This window comes from Leucopleurus acutus (assembly GCF_964270905.1).
Source record: "Leucopleurus acutus genome assembly, chromosome: 11".
Classification (NCBI taxonomy): domain Eukaryota; kingdom Metazoa; phylum Chordata; class Mammalia; order Artiodactyla; family Delphinidae; genus Leucopleurus; species Leucopleurus acutus.
The window spans coordinates 53,612,214-53,635,156 of NC_139152.1; the positions used below are offsets into that span (position 1 = coordinate 53,612,214).

The window sequence follows — 22,943 nt, forward strand, 5'->3', positions numbered from 1 at the left end:
ATCAAAACTTGTCAAATTGTATCCTTTAAGTATGTGCAATTCATTGTATATCCGTTATACCTCAAAGCTGTTACCCAAAACAAAAACCCCTTTCTCATCCGAAGACAAGTTCAAAGGGTAAAATGATCAAACTAATTCAGTTCAATCAGTGTTTACTGGCTAATCACTAATGTATACCAGACACAATACTTAGCCTAGGACACTCGGCTTCAGTGACGGTCACGCTGATCACAAACAACACCAGTTCTTTTTGTTATTATTTTACATATGCTCCTAATATCACTGGCTTTGGAACCGTACAGGTCTGTGGTATTTATGGTTCTAACACTTCCTTGTGAGTGATATGAGTACTACCTCAGAGCCTGGATTTCCTTATCTATAGAATGAAGCTAATACAACCTAATAATCCTAGGTAGGGGATACAAGAGCTCAACAAATGGCCGCTCACATCATTTTCACATAATAAATTCAAGATGCACGGGACTATTTGTAAGCAGTATTTTCTAGAGATTTACAACATACACCAAAAACCAGTAAATGAATTGTCTTTAATCATGGCCTAGTAAACTCCTGTCTGGTTACTAGTAAAAGTTCATTCTGAGACAATTTATGGGTCCCTTTTTCCTTTAAATTTGTGTCCTTGAAGAAACCATGCATCATGTGGAAATTAATAAACTCAGACTACAGCAAGTTGTTTTTGTTTTTTGTTTTTTTAAACAGAGGCTGGAAAAAGCTCATAACATGCAGTATATTTAAAAAAAAAACATGGTTGAAAAACCTGCTTTCTTTAGAGATTAAGAAGTTCCTATACAGCAAGTGAATTTCTATTTTAAAGTTAACTATATGTTAAATCTGGCCACTTTTCCCAAAAATACATGTTTACATTGCATTTTAAATCAGAGAAAGCTCACTTTCAGATAGTCCAAATTGACTGCATCTTGCTTAACATACCAGGCCAAGACTTCTGAATAGATACTTGGCACCGAAAAAGAGAAAAAAGTTTATCTATTATGAAAATGTCATAGTGTTAAATATAGGCCATAATTCTGCATTACTGATGTTTTAAAAGGCTGAATCCTAGATTGCATTATTGAGAAAAAAACCTTTTTGAACATGTTCCTCACCAGTTTATATAAAAGCAGTTCTAACAGAATAGTTAAATGGCCTTGCTATATTTAAATATCCTTAATACATTCCCTCATTCACACACTTGAGTATGCATTCTGTGATAGGCACTATGCTGGGTATACAAAGATGATGGGAATTAAACTACTGTCTTCAAGAAACTTTAACCCCTGATGGTAGGATAAAGCTTAAGGGTCAAACTGGACATTGCTTCAGCTCCATCACAGAGCTAGGAGGAGCCTGTGGGACAGGAAGCACAGTGGGTCACACTGAATACCTGATAGGAAGCAGAATGGTTTCCCATCTCAAAGCCATGCTACACTACTGGCACTAGCTAATGGGGCCTCTACAGTCAGGCCTCGCCCATGGAATTCCTGATTTGAATAATCCCTTAGTAAGGACTAGGAAGACGAATGGGATTCAGATGGTGACTCCAAGCTGCCCAGGCACTAGGTGACAGGGACTTCAAAACAAAGCTTTAAAGATGAACAAACAACAAGAACTTCCCAGCTGCTCCAAAAAGGCCCACAACTGGCTGCTGACACCACTAATCCCCAGAAGTGGATCAAGTGGATAAAAGCCAGGTGTGAGGTCTGCAGAAAAGAAATGAAGGCAGGCAGACAGGGCCCACTGCACTTCTTTCCCCAAATTATATTCAATAAAAACAGTTCTCAGATACTGCTCTTCCCTGTTTTCCTCCTACCTCCCTGGCTGCACTTGGTACATTTTACAGTTACCTGTCACTCTGTCCAAGCCCTGCTAATTCCCCTTTTTTATTATTTGTGGAGTCTAGGTATTTTCACCTTTACTTGCTGTAAAAAATTGAGGTTGCATATGCCCTTGTATTCAGCAATTCTGCTCCTAGGTATATTCCCTACCTATGCAAACTCTCATATCTATGCACACTGGGACACACACAGGGATGTACACATGGCAGTACTGATTGTGACAGTAAAAAAGGAGGAACCATATAAAATTCATTAACAGAAGAATGTATGAATAACTATGGTCGATTTACAAAACATAATAAATACACCAGTGGTTGTCAAACTTCTTGGTCTTGTGATCTCTTTACACGCTTAGAAATTACAACATTTGTCATATCAGAAAGATAAATTTTTAAAAGTTTACCTGTCATTAAAAAAAATTAATTACATGTCTATACGATTTTTATTAAAGAAACTACATTTCACAAACCAAACAATAATTTACTGGATGAAAAATGGTATTGTTTTATATTTTTTAAATGTCAAATCTCCATTTGCTTATATTTATGGTCTCTAGTCACAATTCAGTACATTCCCCCTTTGGAACAACAATAACATTAATTAACAACAGCAGCTGACATTAATAAGCACTTAGCTTATATGATATATCCATCTCATTTAACCCTTATAACAGCCAATAAAGTAGGTGTTATTATTCCCATTATAAAGATAAGGTACAAGACATAAGTAAGGAAGAGTAAGTAAATTGCCAAAGGTCACATCACCAGTAAGTTGCCTAGTAAGGATTCCAATTTAAATTCTCTTACCTATGATGCTATGTTAAACTTGAGTATAGCATTATGCAACTGGGTATTCAAAAATTAATTGATAGTGATGGAGTCAAATTTACATCTGAAACTCACCAAAGGCTAAAGCTATATACTACTAATTTATTTCAGTTTAATAGTTTAATGCTTAGTGTTAATGCTTTAGTGCTGAGTTGCATCCCCTGAAAATTCATATGATGAAGTCTGTCTCAGTCTATTCGGGCAGCCAAAACAAAACACTAGAGACTGGGTGGTTTATAAACAACAGAAATTTATTTCTCACAGTTCTAGAGGCTGGGAAGTTTAGCAGGCATATTCGGTGTCTAGTTTAAAGGCCCTCTTCCTGGTTCATTGACTGTGTCTTTTCGCCGTCACCTCATGTGGCAGAAAGAGTAAGGGATCTCTGTGGGGTCTCTTTTATAAGAGCACTAATCCCATTCATGAAAACTCCACCCTCATGACCTAATAAGCACATCCCAAAAGCCCTACCTCCTCATACCATCACAAGTGGGCATCAGGTTTCAACAAATTATTTGGGGGGACACAAACATTAGGAGCACTGCAAAGTCCTAACTCCTAGTACCTCAGAATGTGACTGTATTTGGAGATAGAATCCTTATAAAGAGGTAGTTAAAGTAAAATGAGGTCATTAGGATGGGCCCTAATCCAATATGACTGGTGTCCTTATAAGAAGAGGAAATTTGGACACAGACAAGTACAGAGAGAAGTCCACGTGAAGACGGAGATGAACATCTACCGGCCAAGAGAGAGGTCTCAGAAGAAACCAACCCTGCTGACAACCTTGACCTCAGACTTCTAACCTCCAAAACTGTAATAAAATAAATTTCTGTTTAAGCCACGCACTCTTTGGTGCTTTGGTACTTTGTTATGACACCCTAGCAAACTAATGCAGTCAGGAATTTGCCGAAGTTTCATTGGTCACTGGTATACTGCTATAAGTTTTAAATGAAACCTATACTTTAAAAAACTAATAATATTTTATGTCAAAATATCTCACTGTCAAGCAGAATTTTAATTTTTAATATATCATTTAATAATGAAATGTCATTAACATTTTAATATAATTTTAATACTGAATAATTCTCTGGAATTTATCTTTTATACTTTTTCCTTTCTAAATTAAGATTAAAATCTCCTAGTAAAAGGAGATTTATACTTTATAATATAGTACATGGCATACAAATAAAATCTTAAAAGTATTTAATAGTTAGTTATATCTCAAACTTTATTACTTAATGAATCAGTTTCTATACACTGCTTTCAATCACTTTTTATTAACTGCTTCCAAAACCCGCAACAGGTGCAAGAATAGATTGATGATATCCAAGTAGAGGCTGATGGCAGCTAATACATACTCTTCAGGTGACAGCCTATGCATCAAGGAGTGTGTGTCATAGATGATGAATCCACAGAAAAGAAGGGCTCCTACAGCAGCCAAGACCAACTCCACTGTCTCACTGTAAAAAAATACCTATAGGCAAGAGATTAAAATAATAATTTTATATTTAAAAACAGCATTAAGAATACTTAAGTTACTTGCTCTTAAGTTATATATTCTACCTATGTATTTAATAATTCTGTACAACTTTGAATACAAATGTTAAAAGTAGAAAAAGGCAAGGCAGGTCCACTACTGTTGTATGAAAGGGTGAATGGATGAACCAATGGATATCCTCCTTTTATTAAATTACCCACCTGACTTTGAACAGTAGCATTCCAAATATAAATAATTTAAAATATATTTCTTATTCAGAATTACATGTGCCACTTGAAGGTTAGCAATTACAAGTGAGGGCCTCTTTCTATGTAATTTAACTCATTTTGTTCATTCATCTTCCTTTCCATCAATAATATTGGCATAAGACCTTGATTTTTTAAAATATCATTTTAAATTCATTCTACATACAAATGTTCCCAGATAATTATAACCAAGTGTCTGACCATAAGATGCTTCTTATAGCTTTTTGAGATTATTTATATTTCAAGTTACCATCCTAAAACAACTTACCTTCAAGATTCCTGACAAGCACAAAATCCACAAAGTAGCAAATAGTCTATAAAAACAAAATATTAATAATTTAGAATATTGTTCCTAACCAAAAAACTTTGTAAACCCATTCAACATTTTCTGAAGAAATAAATCCATCCTGATATTTGCCTGATAAGTGAAATGTAAGAATTCTTTACTGTACAATGAATACTGTAGAACACCCAGAAATGGAAAGAACAGCTATCTATTCAACATTTGTTTTTATGGTGTACAAAACTAGTTAAGAGTATCATTTTTAAAGTTTTCAATTGGAACATAAATATTGACATAAGCTAAAAATCATTAGAAGTATTTTAATTCTTCTAGAAATTAAAAATCTATAAATGAACAGAGAAAATCTATAAATGAACAAATGAAACAAAATTGCATTTTTTAACCAAATAACAATAACAAATTTTTCTGTGAACATGCATATCCATTAGAGTGATTGGGATTAACAACAGTTTAGACACTGAAGAAGATTATTGAACTTGAAAACAGCAACAGACACTAACCAGAATGAATCAGAGAAAAAAAGACTAGAAAAAAAAAATGAACAGAGCACCAGTGAACTGTGGGACAACATCAAGAAGGTTAGCAAATATGTAGTTGGAGTCTCAACAGAGAGGAGAAAGAAGGGGAACTTAAAAATGTTTGAAGAAATAATGGCCAAAAATGTTCCAAATTTGATTAAAACTTTACACTGACAGATCCAAGAAGCAGAAGAAATGTGAGAAAAACACACCAAGGAATATCATAATCAGATTACTGAAAATGTTAATCATATTACTGAAAATTACGAAGGAAATGTTAAAGGTAGCTAGGGGATAAAAGACATATTATGTAGAGACACAAAGATAAAAAAGCAGACTTCTTGTCAGAACTACACAAGCCAGAATACAGTGGAGTGACATCTTTAGAGTACTGAAAGTAAGAAAAAGCCCAAACCTAGAATTCTGCACCAGCAAAAATTACTCTCAAAAACAAAAGTAAAATGAAGATTTTTCTGCAGACACACAAAAGCTGACACTAACAGACCAGCACTATAAGAAATGTTAAAAGGAAATCCCTCAGACAGAAAAATATTAAACGGAAATTTGGATCTACACAAAGAAATGGAGAACAACAGAAACAGTAAATATGTGGGTGAACATAAAAGGCTTTGTCTATATTTTAAATCTCTTAAAGAGTTAAAAATAAAAGAGCAAAAATAATAATAATGTATCATGAGGTTTATAACATATGTGGAACAAAGTTATGGCAACAATAGCACAAAGGTAGAAGAGAAGCAACCTAAGTATACTGTGCATGAAATGGTATATTCTTGAAGGCAGACTATGATAATTTAAAGATGTATACTGTAAAACCTAAAGCAACCTCTATTTAAAAGACCTACAGCTAATAACTAATAAAGGAGATGAATGGAATTAAATAATCCAAAAGAAAAAGAGGAGAAAAGAAACAAAGTAACAAAGAATAGATAGGACAAACAGAAAGAAAACAAGTGGCAACAGAGTAGGCTTAAGTCCAACCATATCAAAAATCACATTAAATATAAATTGTCTAAACAAGCCAATTAATAGCAGAGATGATCAGATTGGACAAAAAGTTAAGATCCAACCATATGCTGCCTGCGAGAAAATGATTTTAACTCTAAAGACACAAATAAGCTATATATAAAAGGATGGAAAAAGATATACCATGCTAACACAATCAATAGAAAGCTGGGGTGGCTATCTTAACAAAGTAGATTTTAGGGCAAGAATATTACCAGAGATAACCCCTTCATGATGATAAGGGGATCATCAAGAGGACATACAATCCTGAATATTTATGCATATAAAAACAGACCTTCAAATAACATGAAGCAAAACTTACAGAATTAATAGGAGAAACAAACCAAGCCATACTTGTAGTTGGAGATTTCAACACCACTTTTGCATTAACTGATAGAATAAGCAGGCAGAAAATTAGTAAGCCTGCAGAAGACTTGAATAATGCTATCAAGCAACTTGACCTAATTGACATTTATTAAACACTCATCTAACAACAGCAAAATATACATTCTCCTCTAGTACGCAAAGAACATTTACCGAGATATCATAAAATGAATCTCAATAAATGCCAAAAGACTGAAATCATACAAAATATGTTCTTTAACAACAGAATTCAATCAGAAATTAAACATACATAGTATTATAATCCACTTTGGTGAATCAAGGGCATGGTGAGATTCCAGCTCTCAGTTTTCTTGCTGGAATGGCCACAGAATTTCTTGGATACATCTGGTATACTTAAGTTAGACTGATGTATCTTGCCACCTCACCATATAGATCCTTCAGGATTGAAAAGGACTCAGGACCTGCTTTTTCATACTTAAACCCTAGGGAAACTCCAAAGCTTCTGCACCAAGGAGTATGGGGAAGGTGGTACTAAGAACTGTGAAGCAACTGGAATTTTACCTACTTGTAAGCTAGTAAGTTAGTATGGCAGAATTTCATGGATGTTAAGTAGAAGACATGCGACTCTTAGGTCTGAGATGAAGAGTGGTTTATAACAGCAATAGCAGTAGCTGAAGAACAGGCACAGGAGACAGGTGTTGTGGGAGTAAAGAAATGAAAGAAATAGAGGACAGAAGGTGAAGAAAGAAAATGAGACACTGATATTTAAGATTTCAGCAATGAAACAACCCCTAGTGATGACAATCACTATGATGTGATGTCTACGATGTGGACACGGCAGGAAGATGAAAGCTGCCAAAGTAGATAGAGGTCCAGAGATATCAAGAAGCTAAGGTGATGGATGGGCCTAAAATGCAGTTTGATACTAACGTCTTTAAAGCATGAGGGAGGCTTGACCAAAAAGGGAATGAGTAACAGTAATGAGCAAGAGTATGAAGCATATAGCCAGACAGCATAAACCTTAAAGCAATGAATGTCCAGCATGCTGAGGAACAATGAAAGGAGCATTAGGGGACTGAAGCAGTTTTCAATACTAACCCCCCATCCCAAACAACATAGGGTGTGGGGGAATGAGCAGCTAGAGAACAGTGTTCTCAGGGAGGAATCGAGTTTCAGCTGAGATAAGGAAGAAGAAAGAATTTATTCTGAAGAGGCTAAAATATAAGGAAGATATATAAGGAGTTCTAGAGTCTATAGTAGAGTGGATGGGAGGAAGGGGTACATATGGAGATTGGGATGGGAAGAAGCAGAGAGAGAAACCACATATACATCATAAATCATACATAACATACAAATATATAAAAAACACCCCCCCCCCCCAACATACATATAAGACAGGAAAGGAAAAAAAACATGTTGCCTCTCCCTAAATCAAACTCCATTCTAATACAACTATAAGCATCCTGCACAATTGTCAGTGTTGGCTGACCAACTATATTTTACCCCCAAGAGACTTCTGGTAATCTGGATTACCAGAAAAAAAGGAGGAGGAAAGAAAGTTTTGTAAAACTAGACCACTTGTAAATTTTTAGTGTTGTAACTGGAAAAAGAACAGAAAATGTTTGAGTGATTATGTGCCAACAGAAGGCCATTGTGAACTTAGGAAAGAGTCTATGCATTCTTACCAAGGTGAGGGCGATACAGTACCATTATCCTAGTATAAAAAGGATCATTCCCTATATTAATTAGTTTGAAGAATGATACAGGTTAATTTAGATGGATCAAAAAGATTTTAAAGTTCATGCAGACTCCTGGATCACAATTACCTCGCTTTTGCCACAAAGATGTAGAGGTAACATTTGGTAACAGTTTTGCTAAGACAAAGATCTAAATAATTTAGGTAAATTTCATACCATTTATAAAGCATGCAAGCCTAGCCTCTCTAGAAGGCTTAAATTTTTTCGCATTCACTTCCCTTTCAATACGGGGGAAGCAAAAGACTCAAAGCCACTTTCCATCTCCTAGCATACTCTGGGAGAGTACTCAAAGGGATGACCTCTCATTACCCTCCATTTTTAAAGTATCCAAAGCTAACAGTATAGAACTTCTCTCAAAACTAGGTAATACTAAATATACTTATCTATCATAACCATGATATATATAACTTACCCTGCTCCAAATTTGCTGAAATCCCTCTTAGATTGTAGAGTACATACAGTCAAGCCAAGAAATACTGCAGTAGTCAGTATAAAAGCTTGCAGAACAATATACACATCATAGAAAGTAACTGTAAAATTACAAAACACTGATTTAAAATACATACAAACATAGTATAAAAGTTTTTTTCTAGTGGGAAGCAGCCACATAGCACAGGGAGATCAGCTCGTGCTTTGTGACCACCCAGAGGGGTGGAATAGGGAAGGTGGGAGGGAGATGCAAGAGGGAGGAGATATGGGGATATATGTATAGCTGATTCACTCTGTTATAAAGCAGAAACTAACGCACCATTGTAAAGCAATTATACCCCAATAAAGATGTTAAAAAAAAAAGTATTGGTTTCTTTGTACACTTGAAACTAATAAAATATTATAAATCAACTATACTTCAATTTTTTTAAAAAAGAAATGTTAGTGTATGGGAGGATGTAAAAAAAAAAGTTTTTTTTCTGTCATATAACAGAAATGCCTTATTTTGTCCTGTACTACTTGCTAATAAAAACAATTATGGAAAGATTCCTTATTCAGTCTTCAATACTGGTACAGTAAAACCACACCCATAGTGCAATAAACAGGCTCCAAAATATACAACATAAGTGGTCATGTTATTATGAAGTTAAAGAAACGACTAGAGAGATATTACACAGCTAGTTGGTTTAGGAGTTTGGGGGATATGGTGAAATGATTCTCACCCATTTCTGTCCCCACTGCAGTTTATCACCATAGTTGACAGTGGTGACTGTCAACTCTGGCTTAAATATCAATAGGATATTCTATAAGAACCTAATTGGGAAAAGAATTTGAAAAAGAATAGATACATGTATATGTATAATTGAATCACTTTGTTGTACACCTGAAACTAACACAACATTGTTAATCAACTATACTCCAATATAAAATAAAAAGTTAAAAAAAATATATATATATCAGTAGGGATGGTTCTGGGTCCTGTGGCTGGCTGGGAAATCCTAGGCAAGAAAAATATTGGGGCTGTCTGGGGCTGTCTGCCGTTTACCAATACCATAGGGAACAGAAACCAACCACTAATTGCTTTATATCCAAATCTGCATTATCTTGGAGTACATTATTGGGGGTTTACTGAATATATAACGAATTCCCTTCTGAAGTTTTAGAATGACCATCTGGATTGACTATGGCTACTGTAATACAACTGCTTAACATTTTAATAGAATACTAAATTATAACCTCTTTAAAGGAAATTACATACTTTGAACCCAAAACCATTTAAGTAATTTTTAATTTGAGGGGGATTAATTATTCAGTTCTTTCTATTCCTAAATGCTAACTAATTGGACTTTCTCTACTTATGCCATTACAGGGTTAGGAAGATGAACAAAGAAAAGGTAAACCATGAAATCACTTTTGCTTCTCATTAGAAATGTCAGTGTAAGATTAGGTGGATTCCAATAACCCTGAAATAAATCTCTCTCCTACATCCCTTACAAATGGTGGGAGCCAGAGAAGACAGAGATGGACTTGATAATAACATTAATAGTAACATTAATAGATAATAACACTAATAATAAGTAAATATTAATAATACTTCCTTTCTATGCTGAGAAATTTCAACCCTATTTTTTTTTAGTTGTTATTATTATTTATTTATATTCTGATTCTTTTATAAAAGGAAGAGATGAATTACCAAAAAATAGATTCAATAAAACTGGCATAAAAAAGTTAAAAATAGGGCTTCCCTGGTGGCGCAGTGGTTGAGAGTCCACCTGCTGATGCAGGGGACATGGGTTCGTGCCCCGGTCTGGAAAGATCCCATATGCCATGGAGTGGCTAGGCCCGTGAGCCGTGGCCGCTGAACCTGCCCGTCTGGAGCCTGTGCTCCGCAACGGGAGAGGCCACGACAGTGAGAGGCCCGCATACCGCAAAAAAAAAGTTAAAAATAGTAATGACAAAATAGGAAGAGATAAATATATTACAATAAGGATCAACAATTTACTGTTATTGAGAGTAATAGTCAATTCTGATCTTTTTAGTATGCCAGATTAATCATTCTGAGTTAATCAGAATTTTTATTGTTAATAAATCACAAAACTTTTTACTTGAGGCATTACATAGAGTACATCAAGTAACTATAACAGATACTTCCTTTTAAATATATATTTAACACAAAATACAAAACAGAAATGAACACTGTTTCTTGTAGTGCCATTTGATGAAATATGAGGATATAATAGTAAAGTACAGTTCAATGCAGACAATTTGAGATACTGAGCTTATATGATGAAAGTACATGGCTCCAAACATGTTATCAATTCTTCTAAGCTCCCTTTAAATAAGGGAAAAGATTAGCTATGGTTGTCTTATTTTCACAAATGGATAAACAAAATGAATACTGTTCTTATTCCTATTGTCTTCCTAATTCTTTTCCACTTCCTCTGAACTCAGTTAACTACATAAACATTTAATTTTTGCTTATATTTTAGGAATTCTTCATCCTATGCCATATTTTTTAATATGACATTCCATGATGGTATGCTTTAGCCCCAAACACGTTTTTATCCAAAACATTTACCAACATTAAAAAGTTACTGTAACATATGGAAGCATAATTATGGCTTACCAACGAAGGCCACAGTCAGAGCTTCCAACAGTGTCTAAGAAAAAGAAATTGAAATTACATAGATGCATGTAAAATTTATACTATGTTATGTACATGTTCTAATTTCCAGGAGTTCAATGTGATTCCATATGCATGATCTCATTTTAGCTTCAGAGCAGCCTTGTGAAGTATATGGGACAGATAATAAGCCCACCATAATGAAAATGAGACCTCAATGTATTAAGTGAGAATATTCAGAATTCCTTTTTTTTTTGGCTGTGCAGCACAACTTGCAGGATCTTAGTTCCCTGACCAGCGACTAAACCCAGGCCACAGCAGTGAAAGCACCACATCCTAACGACTGGATCACCAGGAAACTCCTGTGAGAATATTTAGATTCTAACTGTGATCCCATTACTCCTTGAACTCAACTAGATTTTTCATATCTGTAACAGGAAGATTCTAAAAGTAATATGGAAAATTCTATTTTTCTCACTCACTATAATGTAAATAAAAATGAAACTGCAAATCACATGCACATTTATAAAAACCTCACTACCTCACACAAATAAACACAGGAAGAATAAAATATTTAAGTAGTACTTTGGTGTGGCAGAGTCTTAAACTGTCTCTGAATATTCGTTTTTTCTTTCTTCCTTAGTAACAGAATTTTTGCCTCAACACACAACTGTTCAGATTAATCATTACATTTTTCAGCCTCCCTTGCAGCTAGATCTGGTCACAAGACTATATTCTAGTCAACAGAATGTGAGCAGAGAGGCATACAACTTCAAAAAGCAAAAAGGCTTGCTCTCTCCTTTCTCTTTTCATTTTTTTAAATAAATGGATAGAATGTAGATATGGTGGTGAGCTATCTTATACCATGCAACACTTTAGAGATGTCTGAACCACAGCAGATGAATGGGCCCCTGAGAACTTCCCTAAACAGTCACTCAGATTTTTATATGAAAGAGAAGTAAACCATCTTGTTTAAGCCATTGTTATTTTGTCATTGTTTAAGCCATGTCAAAAGTAGCTAAATTCATATCCTAAATAAGAGTTAGGGATATTGAGCTTCATCCTCTAGCTGCTCTTTCCCCTTAATTACATATCTTTGTTTTATATGCTTACTCTAGTTAGATTTTATCTGATAGAAGATTATCATAAAGGTAAAGCCTTGAATTTTTTTAAAAAACTCATTAATTTTGTTCTGTTACTGTAACACATGTATATGCATTCAATTAAATAAATAAATTTAAAACTCAGGAATAAATGTTAAAGGAACAGATATTGTCAAAGTACTCACAAATCCAAAAAGCAGGTACAGGTTAAGGGGATGCTTATGTCTGTTTAAAGTCAAGGCTAAAATCAAACCCAAAGATCCAAGGGCACACACCAAAATTAAGGCAGGACTGAAAGACAAAAAATTAAATCATTCTCAAGTTTAAAAATACTATAGTTTTATCCAATTTAATAAAATTTGTCTATGTATTTGTGAAAGTACAGGAAAAAAAAATCTGAAAGGATCTACACCAAACTGTCAAAAGAAATTATTTTTCCATGGGGAAAATTTGAGGACTGTGAGATGTGGAGGAGCAGGAAGACAAAGAATCTTCCCCACAGGGACTTCCCTGGTGGCGCAGTGGTTAAGAATCTGCCTTTCAATGCAGGGGACACAGGTTAGAGCCCTGGTCCGGAAAGATCCCACATGCCTCAGAGCAATAAGCCCATGTACCACAACTACTGAGCCTGCGCTCTAGAGCCTGTGAGCCACAACTACTGAGCCCACGTGCCACAATTACTGAATCCCGCAGGCTCCACAAGAGAAGCTACTGCAATGAGAAGCCCACACACTGCAACAAAGAGTAGCCCCCATCCGTCGCAACTAGAGAAAGTCCGTGAGCAGGAACAAAGACCCAACGCAGCCAAAAATAAATAAATAAAAATAAATTAATTAAAAAAAAAAGAAGAATCTTCCCCACAATGAATGGGGAAGACTTAACCTTTTTACTTCATGAACTTCTAACATACTTGAATAATTTTTGCAATTAGCATACTGCTTTTTTAAACTAAAATACAATACATAAAAACTATTAAATAATAAACCAATTTTATACCTAACTACTTTTTTAGGGTATTTACTATATAGCTGTAATTTAAATTAAAGAACTTTACTCCAAATAGCAAACTAATAGTTCAAGATTCCCCTTTCGTAAAGGGAGAATAGAAATTATCTACTTCTAAGAAAATATTCATTCTCTACTTTTCCTTTCCTTTAATATAAAGAACCTATATTACTTTTAGCCGTGGAAATAATTATTTTGGAGGTCAGATCTTAAACAAATTAGGGATGAATCATATGGAACTCCTCTGAAAACTTTTCAGTGAAATTTTCCTAATTGTGAACCAACACTAAGGTAAGTTAAACGTTTTTTAAGTACCTTTACTTTTCAAGCACTGTCTTGGGCTTTGGGGACAGGGCATAAGTCTAATAAACACACAAAAAACTAAGACTTAGAAAAACTGCATACACAGTTAAAAATTCTTAACACTATTCCAGGAAATGAGGACTTAACCCTATGAAATTAAGCTAAAAAGTTTAGAGGTAAATACCATATCGTAGAACATTTTCCTTATCAAAACTTATTTACAAGAGCTAATAATGAACCTTTTTTACGTTCTAACCTTAAAAGTTAATAGAAAAAAAAAAACTAACTTTGCTCATATTATGCCCTTTCAGTGATATGCAACGGCTGAAAATGATTCAGAACCATGTCATTACCTTACCTTTCATGAACAAATGTCCGTATAGAATCAAAGTATAAAAAAAACGTGGATGTCACTGTGGTTAAGAGAACTTGCAGAGAAAGGATGCTGTAGACTTTTCTTAGAAAGCCTGAAAGAGAAAAAAGTTACACATGACTATTTTCTTAAGCATTTATCAAAGAACAGCAAGATCAAATTTCTTCTTAGAAACATTAACTTGTTATATGAATTCTTTTTTAAATCTTAATCCAAATAATGCAATCTGTAACTAAAACTAAAAACAAAAAAATGCCTCCCCAAAAAATCAAAAATTTTAAGTGATAACTATCCTCCAGGAAGCATGAGCTTAAAAAAAATTAAGTTAATGGGCCAGAATACAAATGTTTTCATCAAAATAAAAAGAAAACATTAAATGCATATTTGTAAAACATACAACAAAGCAAAAGATTAAAAACAGAACATTTTAAAGAACGAAGCTATGTTGAAACTGAAAAGCAGGAATAGAAAGCATATGGTTAGATATAAAATTAAAAAAGAAATCTTAATTTCCAAGCAATACAAATGTTTCCCCAAAATGAACTTCTCCATAAAAGGCAAACAATATTTAAACTTATTTTCACTCACCTATTTTTATTTCTCACTTCTAGTACCTTTACCTCTAGTTTCTATATAAGAAATTCTTACTTTCAAAATATTACCGACATACATATATCAGCTCCAAATATCAACTCCAAGGCCTAATGATCTAAAAATACTTATTAACGTCTTCTGAGCTACAGATGACATAAATGATACAGTGAACACCCAACTCACCACAAGCTTCAGAAATAAAACATTAACAACAGTTCTCACCTCTCCTTAACAAACTGCTAATCATCTTTCAAGATTCACCCTTTCTCGGGACTTCCCTAGTGGTCCATGGTTAAGACTCGGCACTCCCACTGCAGGGGGCCTGTGTTCGATCCCTGGTCAGGGAACTAGATCTGGCATGCCACATTTAAGAGCCTGCATGCCGCAACTAAAAGATGCCGCAGGCCGCAACTAAGACCCGATGCAGCCAAACAAATAAATAAATAAATGTTAAAAAAAAAATTCAGCCTTTCTCAGTTCCCCAGTCTGAATTAAATGTTCCTCCTCATGTTCCCAAGGGACCCTAAATATACTTCTAGTCACTTTATTTTATAGTGATACGTCTAATTGTCTTTCACTATTAGACTGTAAAGACTAAAAAGCTCCCTAATAATAGGATAATAATATTAATTTTTATACTCCTAGCACCCAGCCAAGGAGTTGGCACAGAATAAATACTCATTAAATTTTATATGCTTTTAAATAAACTTATATTGAATTAATGAAAAGTGAATCTTTCCAGTCAGGGAAAAGGTCTTATTCTGAAACAATAATGGAGCCACATAACTTCTATAGAGCATTGTTCTTAGGCAAGAAAAACACTATTGAATGACTTTTACCCAACAAAAGATGTGATATTGTCTCTTGACTCTCATGACAAGGCGAATATGATAAATGTTCTCTTTGAAAAAAATTCCTACCAAAGACCTGGTTCCTCAAGGAATGATGAAGTGCTTTGACGGCATGTCTGCCAAATATCGAATAATAAATATTTCATGAGAATAAGGGAATTTTCATGAATACTAAATCTTAAAGACCCCGCAATTAAATCTTTTTTTTTTTTTTTTTCCAATACGCGGGCCTCTCACTGTTGTGGCCTCTTCCATTGCGGAGCACAGGCTCCAGACGCGCAGGCTCAGCGGCCATGGCTCACAGGCCCAGCCGCTCTGCGGCATCTTCCCGCACCGGGGCACGAACCTGTGTCCCCTGCATCAGCAGGCGGACTCTCAACCACTGCGCCACCAGGGAAGCCCCCGCAATTAAATCTTAATCAGTGTTTCCTTCTGGCACCCTTTCCAAAACATAGTGAGTTTTTCCTCATGTCTTAAACAGGTTTTAATGAACGTATATCGTAACCAGTGACTCACAATCACAGTGAGAATCAGTCCTACTTTGGCCTAGGCAGAGGTAATCTTGAACAAAAAGGAGATAAATAGTGTTCATCTCCACAACCGATCTACAACTTACTTTCTTAAAAAGGCCCTGATGTCTGCAAGCTTTGGGAAGTCGTTTCTGCCTTTTTCAAAAAAGCAAAGAATCTGCCATAGACAATGTTATTTGGGCTATGTTTCCACAAATTTAATTCTAAACCAAAGGTCAAACCATTACTCCCCCAAGGGATTTTCTGGACTGTAAAAAGATCATATTCTTTACTTCTGATACCCTACAATGTACCTTATGTAACTCAAACCCATTGCACATAATATATATTCTCAGTTAAGCAGTGAAAGTCAATGTTAATCCTTAACATTTTATGGACCTGTTCTACAGTCAAAACAGTGTGTTTAATGTTTATTTGTATATGTGCGTGTGCACAAGTGCATATGTGATAAAAGACTGGAAGAATACAAGTGAAGGTGTTAATAATGGTTTTCTTTGGGCAGTATGACTGAGGGTGATTTCCATGTTCAGTTCTTTCCTAATCTGTTTTTTTAATATATCACCAATAAATATTTATTACTTTTGTAATAGAAAAACATTTTAAAGAAACCTATGCAGGGGGCTTCGCTGGTGGCACAGTGGTTAAGAATCCGCCTGCCAATGCAGGGGACACGGGTTCAAGCCCTGGTCCGGGAAGATCCCACATGCCGCGGAGCAACTAAGCCCGTGTGCCAAAACTAGTGAGCTCACGCTCTAGGGCCCGGGAGCCACAACCACTGAGCCTGCGCTCTAGGGCCCGCGAGCCACAACTACTGAATCCCGTGCACCTAGAGCCCGTGCTCCGCAACAGGAGAAGCCACCGCAACAAGAAGCCCTCGCACCGCAACGAAGAGTAGCCCCCACTCGCCGCAACTAGAGAAAGCCCACACGCAGCAACGAAGACCCAACGCAGCCAAAAATAAAATCAAAAAAAAAAAAGGAAACCTATGCTAAGCCAATAAATTCATCATAAAAATAATCCTTATGCAGATACTCTAAATCACAGCTTTTCTATACTCTTTAAAAATGAGAACTTAAATAAAATCTCACAAAAAGTAACACCTGATACCCATTTTGAATAACTAACATAAAAAGTGGCAAAAGATATACATACGCAGCTCACAGGGAAAAATAAAAGATCTGATATGAAAAGAAAACAAGCCAAACAACAATCTTTCAATTTCTTTTTTTTTTTTTGAGTCCTAATTTCTCCCCTTCTACTTCTCCCCTTTCTACTCAAACTTAACAGGCTAAACCAGGAACTCTTCATTTGTACCCAATCTGTAACCAGCACCAACATCCCCCAAGCCAAAAATGTAGGAGTCATCTCTCATTCCCCTCCCTTTTCCCAATCCATCAACAACTACCATAGCTTCCACCTGCAAAGTCGACCACCTCTGGTCTCCTCTGCAGCCTCTCCAGTCAGTCTTATGATCTCTCACCTGGACTATTAAAGCAGCCTTCTAATTGGTCTCTGTGCTTTCACTGGTCCCACCTGTAGGCCCAACCCATTCTCCACAGCTGTCAGCAATCTTTTTGTAAAGTAATCCATATCACGTGACTCCCTGCTTAACTACTTTTAATGGCTTCCCTTAAACTTAGAATAAAACTTTGAAGATTTTATGGGGCCTACAGGCCCTACATGATATGGAACCTCTCTAAACTCATCTCATATACTACTCTTCCTTTTCCTCACCATGCATTACCCTCACTAGCCACCTTTCTGCTCCCCAAACATGCCAAATCCTTCCTGCTTCTGGGCCTTTGCCCTTGCTGTTTCCTCTGCCTGAAATGCCCTTATCATTCTTCACATGAAATGATGGTTTAACTTTTGACACTCCCTTCAAGTGACTCACTTCTAACAAAAAGAATAAGGCAGAAGTGGCAGTGTGTATTATTTCTAAGTCATAAAAGGCAACACCTGTCAACTATACCTCAATAAAAAAAATTTTTAAGGCAATATGGCTACCTACTTGCTCTTTCTTAGATCACTTGCTCTAGAGCAGTGTTTATCAACCTTTTTTTTTAATTGCCCATCTAAGAAGCCTTCTGAACGTTTTTATCCTAATAGCCCTCCAATAAAATTTTAATGCCACAGGGACTTCCCTGGCAGTCCAGTGGTGAGGACTCCACACTTTCACTGCTGAGGGCCCAGGTTCAATCCCTGGTCGGGGAACTAGGATCCCAAAAGCCACGTACCATGGCCAAACTAAAAAAAAAATTTTAATGCCACAAATATACTGTACATATGTTTATGTATTACAACTCTTTGGAAGGCTACAAACCATTGAAATACCTGAGATTTTTTGCTCTCCACCTCAGGAACCAATTTTCATCCTCTTGGAGGCTGTCCCCACTGAGAATGAACACTGTAGGAGAAGCCAGCTGCCAGTGCTGTGAGAAACCTCAAGCAGCCCTCTGGAAAGATCCATGAGAAAGTGAGGTCTCCTGCCAACAGCCAGTGAGAAACTGAAGCCTTCTGCTAATAGTGATGTGAGTGTGCCTTCCTGCAAGCGTATCCTTCACCATCAGTCAGGACTTCAGATGACTGCAGCCTCAGCCAGCATCCTGACTACACCTATGACAAATCCTGAGCTAGAATCTCTCAGCTGCCTGGCTCTTAAAAACTGATAATAAACATTTACTCAAGCCAGTAAGTTTTGTGGTAATTTGTTACACAGCAATAAAGACTAATACAGATTTTGGTACCTGGAAGTGGGATGCTGCTGTACCTAAAACCTAAAATATGGAAGAGGCTTTGGAACCAGGTAGTGAGTAGAAGTGGGTAGGTCTTTGAGGTAAAAGCTCAAAGAGCCTTGAAGAAACTATAAAAGGATGACGCCTTTACAGAGGCTGTGGGTAAGGACGTAAAGAGAGGAAAATCTTATGGAAACTGGAGGAAACAGAATCCTTGCTATGTAGCGGGAAAAAATTTAGCAACACTGTCACCTGTGGGAACATGGAGTGTAGAAGATGTGCCTAATGAAGTGGTGATCAAAGTAAGGAGATGTCCAGACAGAGCATGCACTTGCTGCCTTCTTGCTGCTCATACTAAAATGCAAGAGATGACACAGCATGTGATGATAAAATCCTTTGTTAGAACGTCACAAAGGGACTTACCTGGAGGTCCAGTGGTTAAGACTCTGCGCTTCCACTGCAGGGGGCATGAGTTCCAGCCCTGGTCAGGGAACTAAGATCCCGCACGCCGCGTGGTGCGGCCAAAAAGAAAACAAAACAAAACGAACCTCACAAGTATCCAACATTGTACCTCAGAAAAAATCATTCAAACAATAGGGCTTCTGAGAGGCTTGAGGAAACAGTCACTCATCATCTCAGCCAAAACTCACTCTAAGACATTTGGGTGTGGCTTTTATCTAATGGAGTGAACCTCAGTAAGAATCATAGGAGACCCACAAAGTTTTCTGAAGAATTTTATTGGCAAAAATACCACCAAATTATGCTTGTCTTACCTTTGGATGTTGGGTGTGTGGATACAGGTAATTAAAAAATTCTTTAGTTCCACAGAGTCTGAGAGGAAATGTACTCATACGAGCTATACTTAAGGAACCATAGGCAAGGAGCCTCATCCATACCTTTAGATAGCAAGATTCTGAACTTTGAGCTGATGTTATAATAGGATAAGACTTTTAGAGGGTCTTAGCTTGCATGTGGAAGAAAGAAAAATAATTTGTAGCCAGAGGGAAATAAATATGCCTGTAAGTTCTTTGACACATCTTCAAAAGGTGGAGCCTAAATACCCTCCCCCTGAATGTGGACTGGACTTAGGAACTTGCTTCTAATAAATACAATAAGGAAGATGTGATGGTGTGTGGGACTGCCCTGACTAGGTCATAAAAGACACTGTAGCTTCCTCGATGGTCTCTCACGGATTGCTTGCTCTCGAGGAAGCCAGCCACCATGCCCATGACACTCATGCAGCCTATGGAAATGTCATGTGGCAAAGAACTAAGGCCTCTGTCAACATCTGCATGAATGAGGTTTCCAGGAAGCGGATCCTCCAGACTAGTCAAGCCTTAGCTGATTGCAGTCCCAGCCCACACCTTGAGTGGACTCTCATGAGACACCCTGCGCCACAGCCATCTAGCTAAACCTCTCCCAGATTCCTGACTCTCAGAAACTGTGTGAGGTAATACCTATGTGTTGTTTTAAGCGTCTAAAATTTGGGGTAATTTTTAATAAAGCAATAGATAACTAATACACCTGGCTAGCTCCTTCCAGTACAACACAACTGCCATCTCCTTTACGAGTTCTTTTCCTGGCCGTTCCTGAACTAAAACTGCTGCTATGCTAGACCCTAGAGTCTACTCCATCACTGTTTCTTTTCTTCAGAGAACTTATCACTGTTAGTAGTCTATTTGTTTGCTTGACTCTTTAGGGTCTATCTCCCCTACTCCTCCACCCAAATAACAGCTCTAGAGAACTGAAATATTATCTGGTTACTGCTATATCCCTAATATTGGTAGAGAGCCCAAGAAAGTTGCGTAAACAAAGAAAAAACGCTCACCTTCACTCACCTAGCTAAAGAAATGTAGATTAAAACAAGATAACAAGAGTCAGTCAGCTACAGCTAAGGGCGAAACCCAGCACATCACCTGACCTTATAGGCGTTACTGGGCACAGTCACACTGTCATGTGTGTGTCCTCTATGGCTGCTCTTGCACCACGATGTCAGAGCTGTGCCACAGTGTCCTTAGAACCCACAAAGCTGAAAATATTTACCATTTGGCCCTTTGTAGAAAATGTTTGCCAACCCCTGATCTACCAGATTGCCAGATACTAAAAAGTTTGATGATCTCAGTGTTGGTGAGGGTGCAATAATAGAAGTAATACAATGGAAAATTGTATTTTCCTGATATACAATACAATGGAAAATTATTCAGCCTTAAAAAGGAAACTCTGACGCATGCTATAAAATGAACACACCCTGAAAATATGCTAATTGAAATATACTAGTCACAAAAAGGAATACTGATGATTCCACTTATATGAAGTTATCTAGAGTGGTCAAATTCATAAAACAAAAAAGTAGAGTGGTGGGGCTTGGGAGAGGGGAAAGTGGCAAGTTGTTTGATGGGTACAGAGTTTCAGTTTTGCAAGATGAAAAAGTTCTGGTGATTAGTTGCATGACAATGTGAATATATTTAACACTACACACTGAACTGTACACTTAAAAATGGTTAAGATGATAAATTTTTAATGTAGTATGTATTTTACCACAATTTAAAAATTCTTATTAAAAAAACTGAGTTCTATTGCCAAAATAGATCCAAAATTCACTTCCAGAAATACAGATCAAGATTCTTAGCGCATGAGCGCTTCATAAGTCCTCTCCCAGAACAAGTTCCAGCTGCCGGATAGGATGAAAATCTGCTGCAGCTTCTGTGATCAATTGGCTGAACTAGAGCGGACAACGAATTCCACTTACATGAAGCTGAGCATTTTAAATTCAAAATAATTTCTACCCGCGGGATATTACATAATAACTTATAACCAACATGGCATTTTGATTGACCTAGCAAACTTCCATTTCCAGCAAATGCCTCAATAATCCTCACATCTATGTTGAGTTTTAGGTCCTGCAGGGAGAAAACAGTAAACGAGATAGATATGGTCCCTGCCCTCACAGTTCTTACAATCCAGCAAAGAAGACAAGAACGTTGGAACCTGGAAACAAGTTCACACCGCCTAAACCAAAAACATCCAAGCAGATAACTCCATTCAAGTATATGTCACGATGATAACATAATAAACTTATTTTAACCGAAAAAATAACTCTAGGTTTCTCTTAACTGAAAGATGCCAAATTCAGGCTACTGAGGTTTTCAACTGTCCCCTTCCCCACCGAAGACAGGGTTTAAGGCACGATGGGTTCCGGTTTCTGAGCGCACAGCTGGGGAACCACCTCCTCTCCCGTTGAGCCCCTGCGGAGGGAGAACGCTCTTCCTCCGAGCCGGCGGGGCTGGCAGGAGAAGGGAAGGCTGCCCTCTGAACCCCAGGACACCCGCGCTCTCCCCCGAGCCCGGTCGGTGAGGATGCTCGCCTCAGACGCCGGCGGCGCGGCGGGACCGACTAGGCGCGGCCGAGACGGGCCCGGCGACGTACCCATTCGGATGTGCACGCTGGCGGAGGCCACGCAGCTGCCATAGTTGAAGTCGTCCTCGATGGAGGAGCAGGGGTAGCAGGGTTTAGGGTCCGCCATGTCAGAACGGCACACCCAAGTACCTTTCCGAGGGCAGACAACACCAGCACAACAGCCTCCAAGCCACTTCCGGAGGAGGCGGTCCAGCCCCAACTAGCCGAGCGGCTGCGGCCGAGCCAAGCCCCAACTAATCGATGATCTCGCCTCAAAACTTCACTTAGGCTGAGAAAAAGGAGATGGCTTCAGATGAGGGTGGGAGAGAAGACGAGTTACATTCTCGGCGTCATCTGAAGTGAAGGTTTTCTCAGATTTTCCTCCACAAGTTTCTTCAATCTTCTGACCTGGTGAGTTGCTAAAAGTGATAAAAGCGAAGTCCCATTCATCCTTCCTTTCAACAAATACCCGTCTCATTCATATACTCTGTCAATAATCACATTAGAGAGACACTTTTAATTACATTATTTTTATTGAAGTATAGTTGATTTTATTTGCACTATTTTTAATAATAACAATCCCTAAAACTATTGAGCACTTTCTATAAACCAGGCTTTCTTAATGAGATAATGT

The 22,943-nt window shown here is 37.2% G+C and overlaps 1 protein-coding gene across 2 annotated transcripts; it reads right to left on the bottom strand.

The window, feature by feature from the left end:
• Nucleotides 1–2,108: 2,108 nt before the first annotated feature.
• TMBIM4 (transmembrane BAX inhibitor motif containing 4) lies at nucleotides 2,109–22,493 on the bottom strand. Of its 2 annotated transcripts, XM_082849808.1 has the most exons (8): nucleotides 22,340–22,485; nucleotides 19,337–19,406; nucleotides 14,189–14,297; nucleotides 12,708–12,813; nucleotides 11,423–11,456; nucleotides 8,780–8,897; nucleotides 4,689–4,734; nucleotides 2,109–4,151 (listed from the first exon to the last, which is right to left on the bottom strand). In XM_082849808.1, exons 1-8 carry the CDS (start codon nucleotides 22,379–22,381, stop codon nucleotides 3,945–3,947), a joined length of 732 nt encoding a protein of 243 aa, XP_082705934.1. In that variant the 5' UTR covers nucleotides 22,382–22,485; the 3' UTR covers nucleotides 2,109–3,944. The 2 variants fall into 2 exon arrangements, with proteins under 2 accessions (XP_082705934.1, XP_082705935.1); XM_082849809.1 differs by lacking the exon at nucleotides 19,337–19,406 and having other exon boundaries at nucleotides 22,340–22,493.
• Between the last annotated feature and the right edge of the window lie 450 nt (nucleotides 22,494–22,943).

Coding starts and splice junctions, on each gene's coding strand:
- TMBIM4 (XM_082849808.1), bottom strand. CDS start 22,381: ATGGCAGCTGCGTGGCCTCCGCCAGCGTGCACATCCGAATGG. Junction 12,814..14,188: donor CGGACATTTGTTCATGAAAG/GTAAGGTAATGA, acceptor TTTGTCTTTCAG/TCCTGCCTTAATTTTGGTGT. Junction 4,152..4,688: donor GCTTGTCAGGAATCTTGAAG/GTAAGTTGTTTT, acceptor TCTTGCCTATAG/GTATTTTTTTACAGTGAGAC.